The 17,581-nt window shown below is 38.9% G+C and overlaps 1 protein-coding gene across 1 annotated transcript in view; it reads right to left on the reverse strand.

The window, feature by feature from the left end:
- Positions 1 to 17,581, reverse strand: part of LOC108785614 (serine palmitoyltransferase 3-like) — an 18,001-nt gene continuing 420 nt past the window's right edge. Inside the window, exons 2-11 of the mRNA XM_018554729.1 lie at positions 13,558 to 13,712; positions 11,873 to 12,021; positions 9,855 to 9,979; positions 7,537 to 7,630; positions 6,322 to 6,427; positions 5,638 to 5,857; positions 3,808 to 3,934; positions 2,526 to 2,661; positions 842 to 971; positions 1 to 193 (exon numbers count right to left, since the gene is read on the reverse strand). Coding sequence (XP_018410231.1) covers positions 92 to 193; positions 842 to 971; positions 2,526 to 2,661; positions 3,808 to 3,934; positions 5,638 to 5,857; positions 6,322 to 6,427; positions 7,537 to 7,630; positions 9,855 to 9,979; positions 11,873 to 12,021; positions 13,558 to 13,712 — 1,344 coding nt within the window. The 3' untranslated portion in view covers positions 1 to 91. The remainder of the gene's footprint in view (positions 194 to 841; positions 972 to 2,525; positions 2,662 to 3,807; positions 3,935 to 5,637; positions 5,858 to 6,321; positions 6,428 to 7,536; positions 7,631 to 9,854; positions 9,980 to 11,872; positions 12,022 to 13,557; positions 13,713 to 17,581) is intronic.

Below are 17,581 nucleotides of genomic sequence, written 5' to 3' on the forward strand. Positions count from 1 at the left end.
AATAAATAGTGACATTTTCTATGCCCACCAATTGTGATTGAATAGAATCCTCAACAATACTGATATTGTATTGAAATCCCCACAAATATTCTCATGCATTGGATTTTTTAGAAATTCTTGTATGTTTTGATTTTGACTTCTTAGAATGCTTTATGTATAGGATGTCACCCATCTTATCAAGCTCATCCAAGACCTGCAAAGCACACAGAGAACAAATCAATACAATGATAATAATGGAAAAAAAAAAAAAAGAACAGGGCTCATGTACTTGTTTTAATTTTGCAGACTGTGCAATGTAAGCAATATCTGTAACATGCTGGTCTTGATGAGATAGACCCGTTTACTTTCTTCCAATTTTTATGTGTGTATATTGAAGGTCAGCCTGCTGTCCTCTGATATTCCTCTACCCCCACTATCAGGTACCAAACTGCTAGAGTTGGAGGATATACAGATGGGACATACTGTATCTGATTCCTTATCAACTACCACCTGAACTAGATACAGGGATCCCTTATCAGCAACATTCAATTCTAAATAGGCAGGAAATTTTATTTACAGCTTGTACCAGTGTACTTCCGTCTGTATATTCAGTTAATTGCTTCTGTATTATTTAATATATAGCACTGCATAATATGTTGGTGCCTTATAAATAAAGGAGAAAAATCATAATAAAGCTCACAAATGTTTTGAGGAAGTATTGACATTTCTACTGTTCTATTCACAAAGCCAAATATGCAGGTAAGGTTTTTCTTCTTCAACAAGAACAAAGTGAATAAATGTATCTGCTAGGAAATATATTTACTGTATAAATCTGTGTAGATTGTGAGCAAGGAAAACATACTCTGTCTAACATTTCCTTTGTATGTGCTGCGGAAATACAAAATCTGACTCTGGCTTCGGCTATGGGGGTTGCTGGGAAACCAACTATGACAACACCGATTTTCTTCTTCAGCATATGTCGTGCAAAGGCCCTGTGAATGAAACAAAATAAAAAATAATCACATTTCTCCACAATCTATTTATTAAACTGAGGCAAACAGCAACAATTATTCGACAAACGTGGTGAAACCGGATGCTGCCATTTAGTCTAATAAAAGAGTGTGATAACATATTGGTGACTGTGAATGATCTGAGCAGTGGTGCAGCTTCCATACCAATCCCTGTTGCTGCCGTAGAGTGAAAGAGTAAGGAGAGGCAGTTGTGGGACAGGTCTAACAACAGCCACCCTGTCCAGACTAGAAGGTGAGTAATGAAGAAAGGGTTAACACCTCACAACCTGGTCAGTGGTGTTATTTAAGATGCATTGCAGTGCTGGTATTAGTCAATAATATAATATGCAGTGCACCCCCCACTTCCCGCCATTGACTGAAATATTGAAGGATTTAAAAATAATGCCCTACCTTGGCACTCCACCCCCCCAATAAAAACCGTCCATGGGTGGCAGCAGCTTCTGATGTGGTAGCAGCTCTCCTCTATACTGCACTAGAGTTTACTGTATACTCTATATACCGTTTGTTTGCTCATTACTACCTTCTGATTGGTCAGAAGGCAAAAATGATCAGTCACATCCCCTGGAAAGAGGAAACTTTACTGTCATAATTGAGCAGATTTCCATAACACTATGTCAGTGTCATAACACTATGTCAGTGATGTGGGGAAGGGGGTGTTGTTGATGTCAAGATAGGACTCAATACTGCTACTCTAATCATTTGTGATCTATTAAGCCTAACAGTTCAGTAAAATAGTAAAGAGCACACTTAGGCTTTAAATGTTCCCAAAAAACTGAATTCTACACACTAAAAACCTTTGTGGAGGATGATGAATAATATTGACTATTTGTTCAGGATAGCACACATTTTCTTATGAGTGTCCCGCAATAACCTATTGATGCGGAGGTGCCACCACACACAGGTCCTTATTTTGGTTAGTTACCCTTACATGTGCATATGACTTCTGAAGTCATAAGGAACTCATAAACATAAAGCAGAACATTTTTTTCTGTGTGTGGGTGAACTTTTGCAATAATTTGCAAGTATGCACAGCGCACTTGCAAATTATGGCACACTTACCTCCCTGTCTACCACTACTATTTTCCCATCGTCCCCAGCACTTGGTTCTATTCTCGACATGCCGAAAATGATGTACAAGATGGACACTGCAGGCATTCTGTTTAGACCCCTTTTATTTCCCCAAAGCTCCTAATAGTAAAGTAAAAAATAATAAAAATAAAACATTTAAAAATAATTTTAAAAGGTTGGAAAAGGAAATAATTTTCGGTATTGAAAAGTATTGCTTGCAAGAATTATCCTAGAACTAGGAGTTTTACATTAAATATTTTGTAAAGGAGTATACTATATTAAAGTGACACTAAACTTAGGAGTTAATTCAGGAATTCAGAAATGATTTGAGAATACACAAATAAGCTACATTTTTGTTCATAGTTAGGGTACGGGAATGCATTTTTATGGTTTAACTCCTAAGTTTACAGGAGCATTATAACTCTTACACAGCATAATAACTCTTACCCTACTTTGCTTGGCATATACATGAGTACTGGGATAACAGGAGAATCATCATTGCCGTAAGTAATTAGATTTAATTCACGCAGCTTCCATCTGAAGTATCTGGTGTTGTGTACCAACTGATTTACTCTCTTCTGTCCTAGAATGTGTGCATTCCCACATGTCATATAAGAAAAGTAATCATTAGTACACTGAACAAACTTCATTATAGTAGAAGAGAATTGAGAATACTGATACCTAAACTTAATAGTAGCATCTCAAATAATTGCCTTAGGACATGAAACCAAAATAGCATGGTTTTAAAGCTTAGGATTCCTAAGATAGCAGAAACAATGAAACTCATCAAGACAACTTACCTTTAACAGTTTTGTTTGCGTTACAGTGTTGATAGACATTTTAGGTGGACAGTTGTATCCATTTGTTGTTTTTTTTGTATGGAAAACTGGTTGTGTGTTTTTAAGAACGTTGCAGTGCATATGGCCAGTATAGCTTCACCATTTATAAGTATTAGGTGGCATTAGGCAGGGTTTGATCCCCTGACAGATCATTAATAGTGCCTGATACTGTTGCAGGAAAATCTCAGAAAATGCAACAGCTGATGTTTGACAATGATCTAAGCATCTTGTTTTCCCCCAGGATTAAATTCTTCATACATTGTTATATAAGAATCTACTATGGCATTGGTGATTTGCAGAGGCATACAAACCATACTTATGGGGGAACAAGGAAGGTTGGTTTACTGACAATACCTTCTTCTCGGGATTGAACCAAGTGTGGAAAGAAACCTACCTTCTAGAATCACAAACAAAAGTAAAGACCCTGCCTTATTCCATTTAAAATCAAGGAGACTTGCATGGAGTTTCAGTTTAAATGTTAATAATGACAAAGTATACTATGTACGGATTGTGATTGGAAGATCAAAAATTCTGTCAAGCTTTTATTACAGTCTATAACTCTCACCAAAGAGATTTCCCCTCAATCCCTATCCCTCTCACACCAGTAAAATAAATGGGGGTAACAACTGTCACCAGGGCAAGAAGGCACAGACACAGATAAAAAAAAGTTGTCAGATGTCCTTTCCTACTCTACTGTTTATGTCCCCGCTGGAGATATTTCCCACCATTTCCTGTTCTGACAAGAAGTGTAGGAAAATGTTCCCAATTGGGACAGCAACCCAAACTTGCTCCACTTATATAAAAAACATGTTTACATGTATAAAGTCTAATGAGAGTGGCAAACAAAAAGTCTGAGAATCTAAAAACAGCCCAGGTTAGCTGTAACTCACCATTCAGAGTCCCATCACGTCCCATAATGCACTTCATTACCCTAAGGATTTGCTCTGTTATTGGTGGAGACATAGATGTTGCATACACTGCACTGTGAGAATGGGTTCTTAGATATTCCACCAATTCCTGGCAGAGAAAACATGGGGAGCAGTTCATAAATATAGTTTTGCTCATGGTAAGTGAAAAACATTACTTTTTGTTTTTATGATTCACACTGGCACTAAGAGTATGAGCAGGCTTCCTTCATTACCCCTTATGTTTGGTCATTATTGTAAAGAATGTGGCCTATGGACAGACAAGTCTCTAACAAATGAGTGTTGGCAAATTAGTTTTGAAATAAGCCTTTACTGTCCTCTGTAGCTGTAGGCAGTGTGGAGCAATTAATCCTCACAGTTCACAGCAGAAGCACTGGTGTTATTCTCTCAACAGCTCAGTTCACCCTGTAACCCTTGTCAGCAGTTACTCAGTAGACTTCCAGCCTGCTAATCTCCATTGTAACCACAGGGCAGGTGACCTGGAAGGAGGAAGCAGGGTGAGCTGAGCTGCATAAAGAAATTTCTATCTCTTCTATTGGAAACTTTGGGCATAGATTGATTCACAGTGCATGAATGCCACGGAGATTGGCAAGGGCTTGCGTTAAAGCTCATTTACTGCTTAAGAATATATGCATAGTTCAATGTCAGCAAGGTATATTTTTTGAATAATACAAAAGTGCCAAAACTACCTAAATGTAAAATTGGTTAATGAAGCGGTAAGAAAACATTTTTTCACCAGAGATCCATTTATTGTTATATCTGATTATTTTGTATCTGCAGACCTAAAGCCTTCTACCAGTATTACATTTTCCAAAGCTGTGGAAGTCACTCACGACCAGCGTATAATGTTTTGAGAGGAAACATCCTAATCAGTGAGGTAATTCTGGTGTTGATTAGTGGCTTAGGCTCTTTAGAACCAAGATAGATTTGCCTTCCCAGCAAAATGTAGGAGATAACTGAGAGGTGGGGCTTAGTTGTGAGTGATAGCATAACAAGATTAAACTCCATCTATAGGCTCCTGTTTCAGTCAGTACAATAAAAACATGTGGGAAGACAAACTGCATTGTTATATTTTTAAAGCAATTGCCATTTCCTTTTTTTTAAACTAAAATGTCTTTTAGCCAAGCCCAAATACAGAGAAGGAGAAGGTGGGTATACATAGGTAGCGCTTGTACATTTCCCTGTCACATGAAAGCTGCTGCTGAAACAACATGTCCGATGAGCACTATAGGCAATCGAGAATGAAGAGGGTGTTTGTAGACTTATAATGGAGTAGAGAATATATGCCTTTTACGCTTTTGCTCATGGTTCTACTAACTTGTTCTTGTTTTTTTTTCATTTAGGGCCCCTTTCACATCAGATCCATTACATTGCGATCCATTTTTCAACGGATTCTAATGCAAGGGTACCTAAAAATTAATTGGTGTGAATGGGACGAGTTCAATGGCTGCAATCTGTTCCTTTGCAGTGTGAAGAAAAAAGTAGAGCATGCTCTGCACTTTTTCAGCGCAACGTAAAGGAAAATGAACAGATGAAATCGCAACACAACAAAATACATAGATGTTTGTCCACGCAGGGCATGTAAATTAAAATAAAGATTGACAAAAAAGAGAAAAAAAATATAAGAAATAAAAAACACAATGGAACGGAACAGAAGTAAATGGAGATTGAAACTGCAAGTCAATATACCCCCTGTTGACTTGCGATTTTGATGTGAATGTGCCCTTAGGAGGATTACATTTCTGCTGTAAGATCAAAAAATCTTAGTAAAAGATTGGGGATGGATCCACTTACCCTTTTCCCAGCAATGTATCCTCCAATAGAACCAAAGCTTTTCGTGAACGTCCCCATCATCACATCAATATCTGCAGGGTCCATCCCAAAGTATTCTACCACCCCTCGTCCTGTTGCCCCCACTGCCCCAATACTGTGTGCTTCATCCAAATATAAGTAAGCTTTGTACTTCTTCTTCAGTGCCACAATTTCTGGAAGTCGGGCAATAGATCCTTCCATGCTAGAGTAAGAAAGAATGTAAAATTTACCACATCTGGTTTAGCTCTCTGAAAATATTTGCAAAAAAGTTTATTATCCTAAAAAACTTTATATTCATATATTCAACTAACATACTGTTTATTCACTTACTAATTGTAATTTGTTTCTAGATGTAAATTAATTGCACAGGTTTTCTCCCATATGGGAATTTTTTTAAAGCTTCTGTAGCAAAATCCAATTTGCTGTGCCAATACAGAAACTATGCAAGCTTACTGAACTAAGTCTGCTGATATAACAAAAACTTTAGCTCTTTTCTTAAATAATGTTCTGCTCCGTCGGTGAGACTAAAGCTGGATCTGTGTTATTTATTGTTTCAGTGGAGGTCCATTAGGGAGATCTCTAATCTCTGGAGTGTCCCCTGAAAGTCTCTACCGATATGACAAAACCAGATACTTATGTTAGATTCTGTATATTTGTATTTCCAACCTATAAATTCCTTCCACAACGATAAGGATTTTCTTCCAAGTTCGATGGCTGCGTGGCTGACCTCTGATAACAGCTTCCCGTAGTAATTTTTCCAGATTCTTCATATCTAAAAACAAAATACCAGCTGCTAAAAAAATTTAAAACTAAAAGATAATATAGAAGAAAAATATTTAAGCATCCAGCAGCATACTTTTTATATATTTGTTCTTCAAAGTCTCAGCTTCAAAGTATCATATCCAAGATTGTCACTATGACCACTTTAATGCCCGAGTACACCAAAAGAATGTATACATCTGGAAAACCTTGAAACAGCTAACTTTAAAGAAAGAACGTGTTCCGGTACATATTCTTTATCTTCAAAAGTTCTAATGTGTGTACCACGTGCCATTTTTTCTATATCTATTCCTCAGATGCATAAATAATTTGGATAAAATCGTTTTTTAAATATTGGGGCTTAGTAATGACCCACCATGTAATCGCTGAATATCAATAACATAAGGCTGATTTGGTGTTTTATCCAAATCTTGCCAGGGTAATCTGTCATGAGAGGAACTGAACTCTAAAAGTTCTGTCCCAAAAAAAGAAGGCAGAGGACAAAGGATTAGTCACCAGTACTGTTTGTAGTCTCCCCACAGCTGATCTTTTACAATCACAGGACTTGTTCCTCTGTGTCTCTGTGTAGTAAAGACCATCTTGGTAGAGGCAGAGCTTTGCTTCCACATGTCAGAGCATACAGCAAGGAGAGCATTAAGCAGCACAGTAGTGACATCACAAAATCTCACTCAATCTCAAATTTCCTGAGACCAGCAGTAAGAGGCATGAGTGCCTTAGAACTCACACTGCAGATGTACAGCTATGAGGCTGTATGCGCAGGCGTGTCCACGCACCCTCACATACCAGGAAATGGACTCTACTATGTTTTTAGGGGAAATTCAAGGAAATAGGTACATTTTTCATGATAGTGCAAAGGCCCAATTGACATTTCTAAATGTTCTTTGTAACATAGCAAATCATTACTTTTTGTGTTCAGGTCTACATTAAGTTTAGATGTCAGTATAACAAAGTGTTATCAACCTTCAGCTGAAGTTCAGAGCATATTTTTTCGGTTGCATAGGGGTTGTTCAGAAACGTCAATCATTTTGTAGCTGACATTAGATCTTTCCTACCAATCCATATTGTTTTGGTTGTAGCATCCTCTGGTCATAAGATACTTACTGTTGTGCTTGAAAATTCGAATAGTTGCTCCCGAAAGCCTGGCTCCAAGAATCACAGATGTGTGGTTTAACTCATCACTTAGAATAAGACATCCCTGCAAACAAGAAATATTAGTTTGGATTGCAGAACATGGCTGGCAAAACCATTTTTACTAAACAATATAACAATTTAAAGTGTGTAAAATGGAAGGCAGACTGACAATCTGTGTTTCTGCCTTGGCTAGACAGAGGGATAATTTGCAAATATGTGTATAAAAGTGAAAATGACCACTTACTAAAGCAAATTATGTTATTTGTGCTCCAGCTCTTGCTTAACAAAATTTGGACTTAAAGTGACACTTAAATCAGGAGTTAATTTTTAAAAATGCATTTAAGTACCTTACCTAGTAACAAAAATGTAGCTTATTTGTGTATGATTTGGCTGTAGATCCTCAAATCATCTCTGAATTGGTGCTGACACTGTCCTTCCTTCTGGAGGGTGGCTACTTTTGTTCCCCATGGTCCACATTGCAAAGTAGCCACCGCTCCAAGCTCGCTACCATGATGGACTACAATCTCACTACAAATTAGTAAACTAAACATGAGATTGTACAGTAGTCCATCACAGGTGCGAGCTTGGACTGGAGGCTACTTTACAAGACACACAGGGACCATCATGAACAAAAGTAGCTCCCCTCCAGAAGGAAGGACAGTGTCAGCACCAATTCAGAGATAATATGAACAGGGCAGCCGTCAGAAATTTTGGGGCCCCTTACACAGCTTTAGGCCGGCCCCCCCCCCCCCCCGCCGCTGGAACACTAACGTGATGTCACTTCCGGCCAGTACGACATCAGGCGAGCAGCATCGCTGATGGGGCCCCAGCTTGTCTCGAAGCCGCTGGAGCGGCAATGCTGGGGCCCTGCCCTGCTAGGGCCAGTCCTCCTCGCCCTTCACCATCGGCCGATAGTCATGTAAGGGACCCGGGCGGGCTGCCCGGGCCCCTTAAATGAGTATCGGCCGTACCTCCCTGATGGCTGCCCTGAATATGAATTCAGAGATCTACAGCCGAGTGATACACAAATAAGCTACATTTATGTTAATAATTAGGGTACTTGAATGCATTTTTAAGATTTAACTCCTGAGTTTAGTGTCAAGGCGAATATAGAACATTTTGGCTATATTCTTAGAGATCACAGACCCAAAACTCAATCTCAGTATTTATAAGGCACCCTAAATAATGATCATGCTTTTGTTTTAAGAAAATTGGCTCAGTGGTTTTACCCTGGCATTAGTAATGAATGAACTGGACAATTTCTTCACAAATAAATAATAATGCCAATAACATACATAAATGTGGAATAGAAAAAGACGGAACAACAGTTTAAGGAAAACCTAAAAACCAGGGCTATTTTAAAGCATCTGGCCCTTCAGTTAGTTTTGTTGTCCCTAGTGGACATAAATGGTAGCAATTCACATCGGGATCCTACATGACCACCCAAATTAACACAGCTGTGAATCAAGGGCAAAGAATCTTTAAAAAGTTTGATCTGTTAATCCCTACACTGGCTTCCAATAGCCCAAAGGATAAAATTCAACATATTAACAACCACTTACAAAGCCATCCACAACCCTGCCCCTGGCTATATCTCAAACCTGGTCTCAAAGTATCACCCTAACCTTCCCCTCTGCTCTTCAAAAGACCTCCTGCTTTCCAGCTCCCTCATCAACTCTTCCCATGCTCGCCTCCAGAACTTCACTAGAGTCCCTCAAATCCTCTGGAACTCTCTACCCCAACCTGTCGTCTATCTCCCACTCTGATTGCCTTTAGGCGATCACTTAAGACTCATCTCTTCAGGGAAGCCTATCCCACCTAAACCCAACCACTGAACTATCACATTCTCAAACAATTCATCCCCACACAGCTACCTCCTCATGTATCAATTGCCCCTCCCTTTTAGATTGTAAGCCCTCACCTGCAGGGCCCTCCTTACCTTCTTGTCCTGAATGGTATTGTGATTGTAATGTCTTCCTTATATTGCAAAGTGTTGTGCAAACTGTTGGCGCTATATAAATCCTGTATAATGATAATCATAATAATCATAATAATCTTCTCTCCCTAAAATTTAGCATGGGATGAGATGGGCAACATGATTACAGTGTATGCAATTTAGGAATTGAATATTATTACAAATACTTTTCTGTAATCCTGAAGATTTTTAACACCCAATGCACTGGCTAGTTACCAAATTAGTTTGTCAAAATTGGTATTATTGGTTACAAATACTGTAACATTCTGTCCAGAACTAGTCAACTTTACTTTAAATAAAGTTCAGTAAGTACCTTGCCCACCAGTGCAGGGATATTTGTTGAATTTGTGGCAAAGCCCATGCTGAACACCATTGCTGCTTCGACACTGAGGAACTCTGCAACCAAATCCTCCAATTCTCTGTGTTTAACCAAATACCCTGAAATGGAAGACTGGAGTTAACACAAGACATTTGCTCTCGTAAGAACACATGGTTACTAATGAAACTGTTTGTACCATGACAAAGTATTTTATTCAAAAAACTTGTGACCCTCAACCCCTACCAATATATGGTGTTATCTTATTTCCGTCTCAATCTTATTTAATAAAGCAAAGAGTAGAGTGCAGAGTGTTCTACTAGTTAATATGAACCAATCAATTCAGCTTTTACATAACAAGGCAGCTAAAATAAGATTGGCTTTCAGTAACTGAGGTTTATGCATCATGTTTTTCCCTTTGAATGCTTCAGTAATACGACTGTTGGGCTGAAAAAAACCCAGAAGTTTTATGTGAAATAGTTTTCATCGCTGAGATTTTGGCACATTACCAAGATCTAATGTGCCAAGATCTCTTCCTGTTCATTCATAACATGAGGACAAAGTATGTTTACTATAACTACAACTATGAATGAACAGGAGGTGATGTAGATCACTTCACATTCATTCATAATTGAGGATATAGTACACATACCTGAAATCAGCAATCACTGAACGCTGAGTGTTTGTACTCGCTCTCTTCTCTGACAGCTGCTGTCACAGGAGGCTGAGCGAGCAGTGCGGGAGGAGAGCTCAAACCTCCTGTGACAGCGCTGGCTGTCTCCGCCCACACACCGCTATGACGGACTGTAATAGGAGGCTGAGCGGTGTGGGAGGAGAGACGCCGGTCGCTCACAGCACTCTCCTCCCGCAGCGCTCAGCCGGCTGTCACAATTACTCTCCTCCCCGCTGGGACACAGAGCAACTCCCAGCAGGGAGGAAAGAAACGAGGGATGCGCCGCTGTATCGGCAGGAAAATGGCACTTTCGGCATCTAGCCAAAAGTGCCATTTTCTGCCGTTATGTTTCGGCGGCCGATATAACGGTGCATCCCTAAATTAAATATTTATCAAATTACCCTTGTTTCTTTGAAATATAATGTGTGTGTAATTATTATAATTTTAGTACATTTATTTGTATTATTATAATGGCATTATTAATATATATTTAATGACATTATAATAATATTATTTGAATTATATTCAGTTTAATATTATGCTTATTAATTACTAAGTATTAATCTTTTTTTGGTTTTGCTTGAACTTCTACATCAAAACAAGAGATGTAATTTGTTTATCTGCCATGTTTTCAATAAAACGTTGCCCTTTCCTTATAAATAGGCACCTATGCCTTTGGGATTTCAGTTAAACTTAACTTAGGGAAACAACCAGTAAGCCCTCAATTTTAATTGCTGACTACTACCTAGCTGCTGCCAGGAGAACCGTAATTGCTCAGAGAAGGCTTCCCTTTAATTTAAAAAAGCAAAAGGTTTTTCATGGTCTCTGGCTTTGTAATGTCTTCTGCAGTAAGAAAACAAAAGGTATCTTCTTAAAGTGTTAGTTTACATGAAATATAACCAATATATGAGCTATAAGTTTGTATTTTGTTCTTGTTTCTTAATGTTGTCTATTTTCCATGAATTATCTTAATGTTATCTATTTTCTGAATGTTCCTTTTTCTAGATTAAAATGTGTTATACGCGTGACATTTCCATTTTGCGCACACATTTTAGAAACATTAATAGAAAAAGTGTTGAATGAGGTTTTTTTTTAAAGATCAAGGACATTACAGCACATCTGAAAAAACACTGGGGAATAACATGACTTTTGTTATGGTCTACTCTCTACTCCACCCCATGACAGTACAGAATATAATTCAGGCCTTGCCTCATGACTGGAATTTTCTTTTTTTATTGTGTTTAATCCATCTTTGTAAATTTATTCTCAAAATACAATTCAGATTATGTTTAATTTAAGCTGATTTACAACCGCAGTAAAACGCTATGGTCAATGTTCTTACCCATTTCTTTTCTAGAACTACATATTCCAGCCCCATATGCCTGCAATACATCTTCTACTGTCCTCAATGACTCCACATCATTTTCTGCAAAGCCAAGATAGTTATATGATCCCATGTTGATTGCATCCTTAATTACTTTTCCAGTATGCCTAAAATGCAGCAAATATATATTTTAGCCAGTATTTTGTGTATGTTCATTTAACTATATATACAAAAGTATGCATAGATGCCATTAATTCATTTCTATTGTGCAGCAGAACACGTCACTGATTATTTACTTACAAATGTTAAGATTATTGTAGAAGTCATACATATTCCTTATGAACCACATAAGCTGATAATTAAGTCTATCGGTGTTGTACATCCCTTTCCCCTGTATATCCCCTATATATCTATCAGTCTAAAAAACCTCTTTGTTGCTCTCTTGGTCCCATGGATGCTTTTCCTAGAGTGTAACATAATGATACATTATTGACACATGGGTAATTGGCACCCTATTTAATTAGAATAGACCTCAGGATAGCAAGACATCACCAGTGGATAGGGAACCACCAAGTGGTCAGCAGATAGCAACATGCATAAGTGGGAATTACATGCCAAATGAAGGAAGTCAAGCCTCTTTATTTTTTACACTCCGCTTTATTGCTTTCGCATAGGGGGATAATAAGCCCCCTATGTAATAGCAAATATAATGTGACAGGTCCTCTTTATGGAGACATCCGGGGTCTGTGCCCAGTGACAGAATGTGCCCAGTGACACCGGAAGTGATGTAATGCACATCACTTCCGGGTCCAGTGATCGGAGGAGAGATCAGCGGCTGGAAGCAGCTATTCTCTCCTCTGATCCATCAGGGGAGACCGCCGTGCTGGTCCCGGGCTCACACGGGGGACAGTGGAGCCTGGGAAGCCGACGGCGGCACCAGCAGAGGGGGGACGACATACGTCTAAGCACCGTACAAGCGATTCAGCGCCTTTACAGATGCTGTATTGCTTGTATTTAAACAGCAATTGCCGACTGTTCAAAATGGTGGCAAGAACACGGCTGCAGCAGCAACCGTGTTCTTGGTATAACCACTTCCAGCGGACGACATACATTTACTTGAACCCGCTGGAATTGATTAATAAGAGTAACAAAAAAGGTCTGCATGAATCAGGAATTATATCTTAGAAGGGCAGATACATTTAAAAGTATTAACAGTAAAAAAAAAAGATGTAATATTATTGCAATCCTGTCTCTTATGCTCTCATATAATAAATATGTGACCAGTGTGCGAAATCTCCAAAGAGCTAGCACACAATCCAAATGCACAAAGTCTTGTTTGACACATATCTAGCTAAAATAAGGGTTTTTCCCATGCTGACACGTTCCAGAAAAACCCGGCCTTAGCCACAGCTGTTAGTTTCTTTTAGTGTGATATGTGTCTATAAAGACTACGAGCATTTGGATTGTGCGCTGGCATTTTTTAGATTTACGTGGCGTTTAATGAACTTGGGAAAGGGTGTGGCCACACACTGTCCTCTGCTGCTGGATTTATTCACTTCACAGCCAGGTGAGCTGGTAACGTGCTCTCTCTCTTTCATGAACTAATACTAAGGTGACAATCTACTAGACCAATACACAATAGCACTGGAATTACGCAGAAGACCATAGCGAATATATAATCATAGTAGCAGCAGAATGACAACCTGTACGTCCAGTTGTAGTCATCTGTCAACCGCTCCATTAGATCAAATTCCGCTCCTGGCACGCTGCAGATAGGTCTATTAAAGGCATCTCGAAGTCTCATGTAAATGTTTCTTGTGTAAAAATTTTCGAAATCTTGGTAGAGAGGCACAAAATCCTTTATTGTGAGAGAGTAACGGGATACAATTTTACATTTTATGTTACAGAAATTTACCACATAATACAGAATGTTTAGTGTCTGATGAGTGTTACTAACAGGCAAACATTTTCTTATTTATTTTGCACTGAAGAATATGACTAATGGAGCTTGAACATGTGTAGGTGCATGGGCAATAACAACTAACAGGCCTATATACATCGGAACCGAGTTGGGAATTGTGACAGGAACATATCACTGTTGGGGGATCCAAGCAATATAAGGAAACAGTAGCTAATGCAGCCCACAAGGCTCCACTTAAACTAAAATATTGCTTTTAGGTGGATTACCCCTTCAACTAAAAATTTGATATATAAATATATATAGAAGTCACAAGGTGAGGCGCATGTATCTCTCGGCAAAAGCTCAATGCAAACACATTGGGGGGAATTTATCATATCTGGAGCAGAGACAATCTAGAGCAGTTGCCCATGGCGTCCAATTAGCTTCTCTCTTCTGTTTATACAGTTAAGATTTGAAAATAAAAGAGAGAAGCTGATTGGTTGCCATGCACAGCTGCTCCAGATTTTGTCTGCTCCAGTTTTGATAAATTCCCCTCAATGTGCGGACTCCCATAAACTGCCCCTTCAATCTAAAAGATGTAGACTTGGTGAACTGGTATATCCAGATCTATTGTTCATATGTTCCTGTATATGGATTTTCAATATATCTCTATACATCCAGGGCCGGATTTTCCACAAGGCCAACCAAGGCCCGGCCTCGGGGCAGCAGGGAGTAGAGGGGCAGCAGGCGTGTGGAATTCCTATCTCCTGATGCCCGTGACATGCAGTTTTGGGCGCCGAGGGGGGTAGTTGTTTTCTACATTTAGCCCTGCTTTGGGCAAGCAGGGCTAAATGTACAGCGGGGAAGCCAGCGCTTGTTTTGTACAAGTGATCTCCGCGATGTCGCCCAGATCCCTTGTATGCGGCCTGCATACAGGGGGGCGCATTTAGGAACCTGACCTTGGGGCAGCAGAGAGAGTAAATCCGGCCCTGTATACATCTCTGTGTGCAGCATCCCAGAACAGTAAATATATTTTTATTTTAGTCAGGTAATATGCAATATTGTAAATTATTGTTCTGTGTTATCTGTAACCAGCAGCAGTTTTACATGTTTTTCAATTTCCTCTTATCTCCTGTTGTTTATCAGAGCTTAATAGTTCAAGCTGAAACTTACACACACAAGTGAACAAGTAAGGATTAGCAAAATTGAGAGAATTTGCTTAGTTAAAATCACAACATTATAGCTAGGGATAAACACAGGACTATCCTTAGACAAAAATGTTAAAATAAAAAGTGGCAAACTCGATGGAGCACTGAGGGGTCTATTCACTAAGCTGCCGTAGGCAGCCGAGTGAATGACCGACCTGAAGCGAAGTAAACTGCCTTCCATTTTCAGAATTTCTATGAAAGGTTTCTTTCTAGGTGAACATTGAGTACCCCTAGAATTAAATGCAGGGACAGGGTTGTTGATAAACAAAACCATGTCACTGATATGGCTTTGTGTATCAGCATAGTCATGTGATTACCATTTTAGTGCTGCCGCTGGCATGGAGAGTGATGGACTGTAAAGTAGCCACCGCTCCAAGCTCACTCCTGTAATGGAATGCAATCCCACATTTAATTTATTAATTTGTATTGAGATTGTAGTCCAGCACGGGAGTGAGCTTGGAACGGTGACTACTTTACAACACACAACAGGGACCATGGGGAACAAAAGTAGCCCCCCTCCAGAAGGAAGGACAGTGTGAGCACCAATTCAAAGATGATTTGAGGATCTACAGCAGAGTGATACACAGATAAAGTACAATTTTAGTTAATAGTTAGGGTACTTGAATGCTTTTTTAAGATTTTACTTCTGAGTTTAGTAGTGTCACTTTAAGCATACAATTCACATAAATGTATGAGTTACAGTATTTACCTAATAAGATATCACTTTAAAACATGTGGCATTTATCTCACTTTAAAACATGTGGTATTTATCTCACTTTAAAACATGTGGTATTTATCTATTTTCACCCTTTGTTTGGCCATTTCCAGTGAAAAAAAGGCACATGGGTGCAGTCAATTGCACCCATAATATTAAAAAAACAGATGTAAGGATGCTTTTCATTTGGTCCCATTCCAGCATTGGTATTCTTCTTTGTATCCTCCTTTGGCTGCACTAATATTCCAGCAATGTGTTCTTGAATATTCTATTGCCTGAAATTGGTGGTTATGAACAATTGCCCACTGCCAGATGCTGACTGCCAGATGTTGACTAATATTTTTTATGCAATATTTATCTAAATTTTTACAGGCCTTGCATCATTTATCTCACATTCGTTTTGTTTTTAATGAATTGACCATTTTCTTATCACATGGGATATTTTGCTGAAAAAGGTCATGTGACCATATTATCTGATGTGATAATGCTTAGTCAAGTGAGCCCTCTGAAGGGAATTTATCAAAACTGGAGCAGACAAAATCTGTAGCAGCTGTGCATGGCAACCAATCCACTTCTATTCATTATTTTTAAAGCCTAACTGAAGGAACTGAAGAGAGAAGCTGAATGATTACTATGGGCAACTTCTTCAGACTCAGACTCTGCTCCAGTTTTCATAAATCCCCCATAAAGTGTCTGAAAGGAAAAAAAAATTACTCTCTCTTGAGCTCTCTACAAAACCAATTTACCTAAGCAATTTTTTTGTAATGGATATGCCCTTAAGAAGAGACCCTGTCGCAGACCATTCATTTAAAAAAAAAAACAATCTTCTTATATGTGCATTTAATGTATTTTATGCATTTTATTGACCTGTAAAAGCCCCAATGTGTAGACATTCAAAAACCCTGAACCTGCTGCTGGGACCCACCATCTTGGATGTGATCAGCAGCCCAAGCAAACTTCAAGCTGTCACTCAAGTGACACGCTATAGTATTTTTATTTGCTCCTCCCCTGGCTGCTACAAATAAGGTTTTGTAGAGAGGTGGGGGGCCAAGAAGTTGGACCACCACAGACAGTATTTAGACACTGTGCATCAGGGAGTAAAACAGCTGAAATAAAGGAGTATCCACCCTTCAGAATCCTCAAAAAACATACACATTTAATTTTTCAGAGGGTTTAAATTTTTTCTTTCATCAGAAACACTGTGACTTCAAGGTGTATAGATACAATATTTTTTTAATCCCAGAAGAGGAGAGTGCTATGACATGCAAGGAGGGAGGCTGTGCTAAGGAATTGACTTTTCCTGTAGTAGTGAAATTCCCTAGCAAGGCACATTGCAAGTGCATAAAAACACACAGGGTTATTCACTAAAGGGTGAAGGGTTTGGAGAATGCAGGAGAAGTGAACAATCTAGGCAAATATAACTGATTTGGAAACAAATTCCAATTCGGCTCACTTTCCAGTTCAGCTATGTTGTCCTACATTGTTCATTTCTCCTGCCTTCTCCAAACGCTTCACCAGTTAGTGAATAGCCCTTATAGTTTATGGAAAGGAAAACACTGCATGCAAGCATTTACAAAACCTGATTTCTGTGTTTTTATCTGCAGTAGACAGTCGGGTGGATATACTAAAAACAAATAGGCAGTTCACTTTACAAGGGAGTGTGCACTTTGCAGGGGGAGTTTCACCTTAGTTTAGTGAATGGCTTGAAGCTCTGCTGACTTCTATCCCCAAATCATGCACAAGCATACTGTTTGCAAAGACAAATTTCACCACATTCACTAAGCTCAGGAAAAAAAAATCCCGTGCAAATTCCCTTGTAAAGTGAACAGCCTTTTTGCTTTTAGTAAAATCAGTGTCTCTTCACATCTTTTTTGTAAAGCAAATAATATATATATATATATAGA

This window comes from Nanorana parkeri, unplaced genomic scaffold, assembly GCF_000935625.1.
Source record: "Nanorana parkeri isolate BGI_ZX_2015 unplaced genomic scaffold, ASM93562v1 scaffold170, whole genome shotgun sequence".
Classification (NCBI taxonomy): domain Eukaryota; kingdom Metazoa; phylum Chordata; class Amphibia; order Anura; family Dicroglossidae; genus Nanorana; species Nanorana parkeri.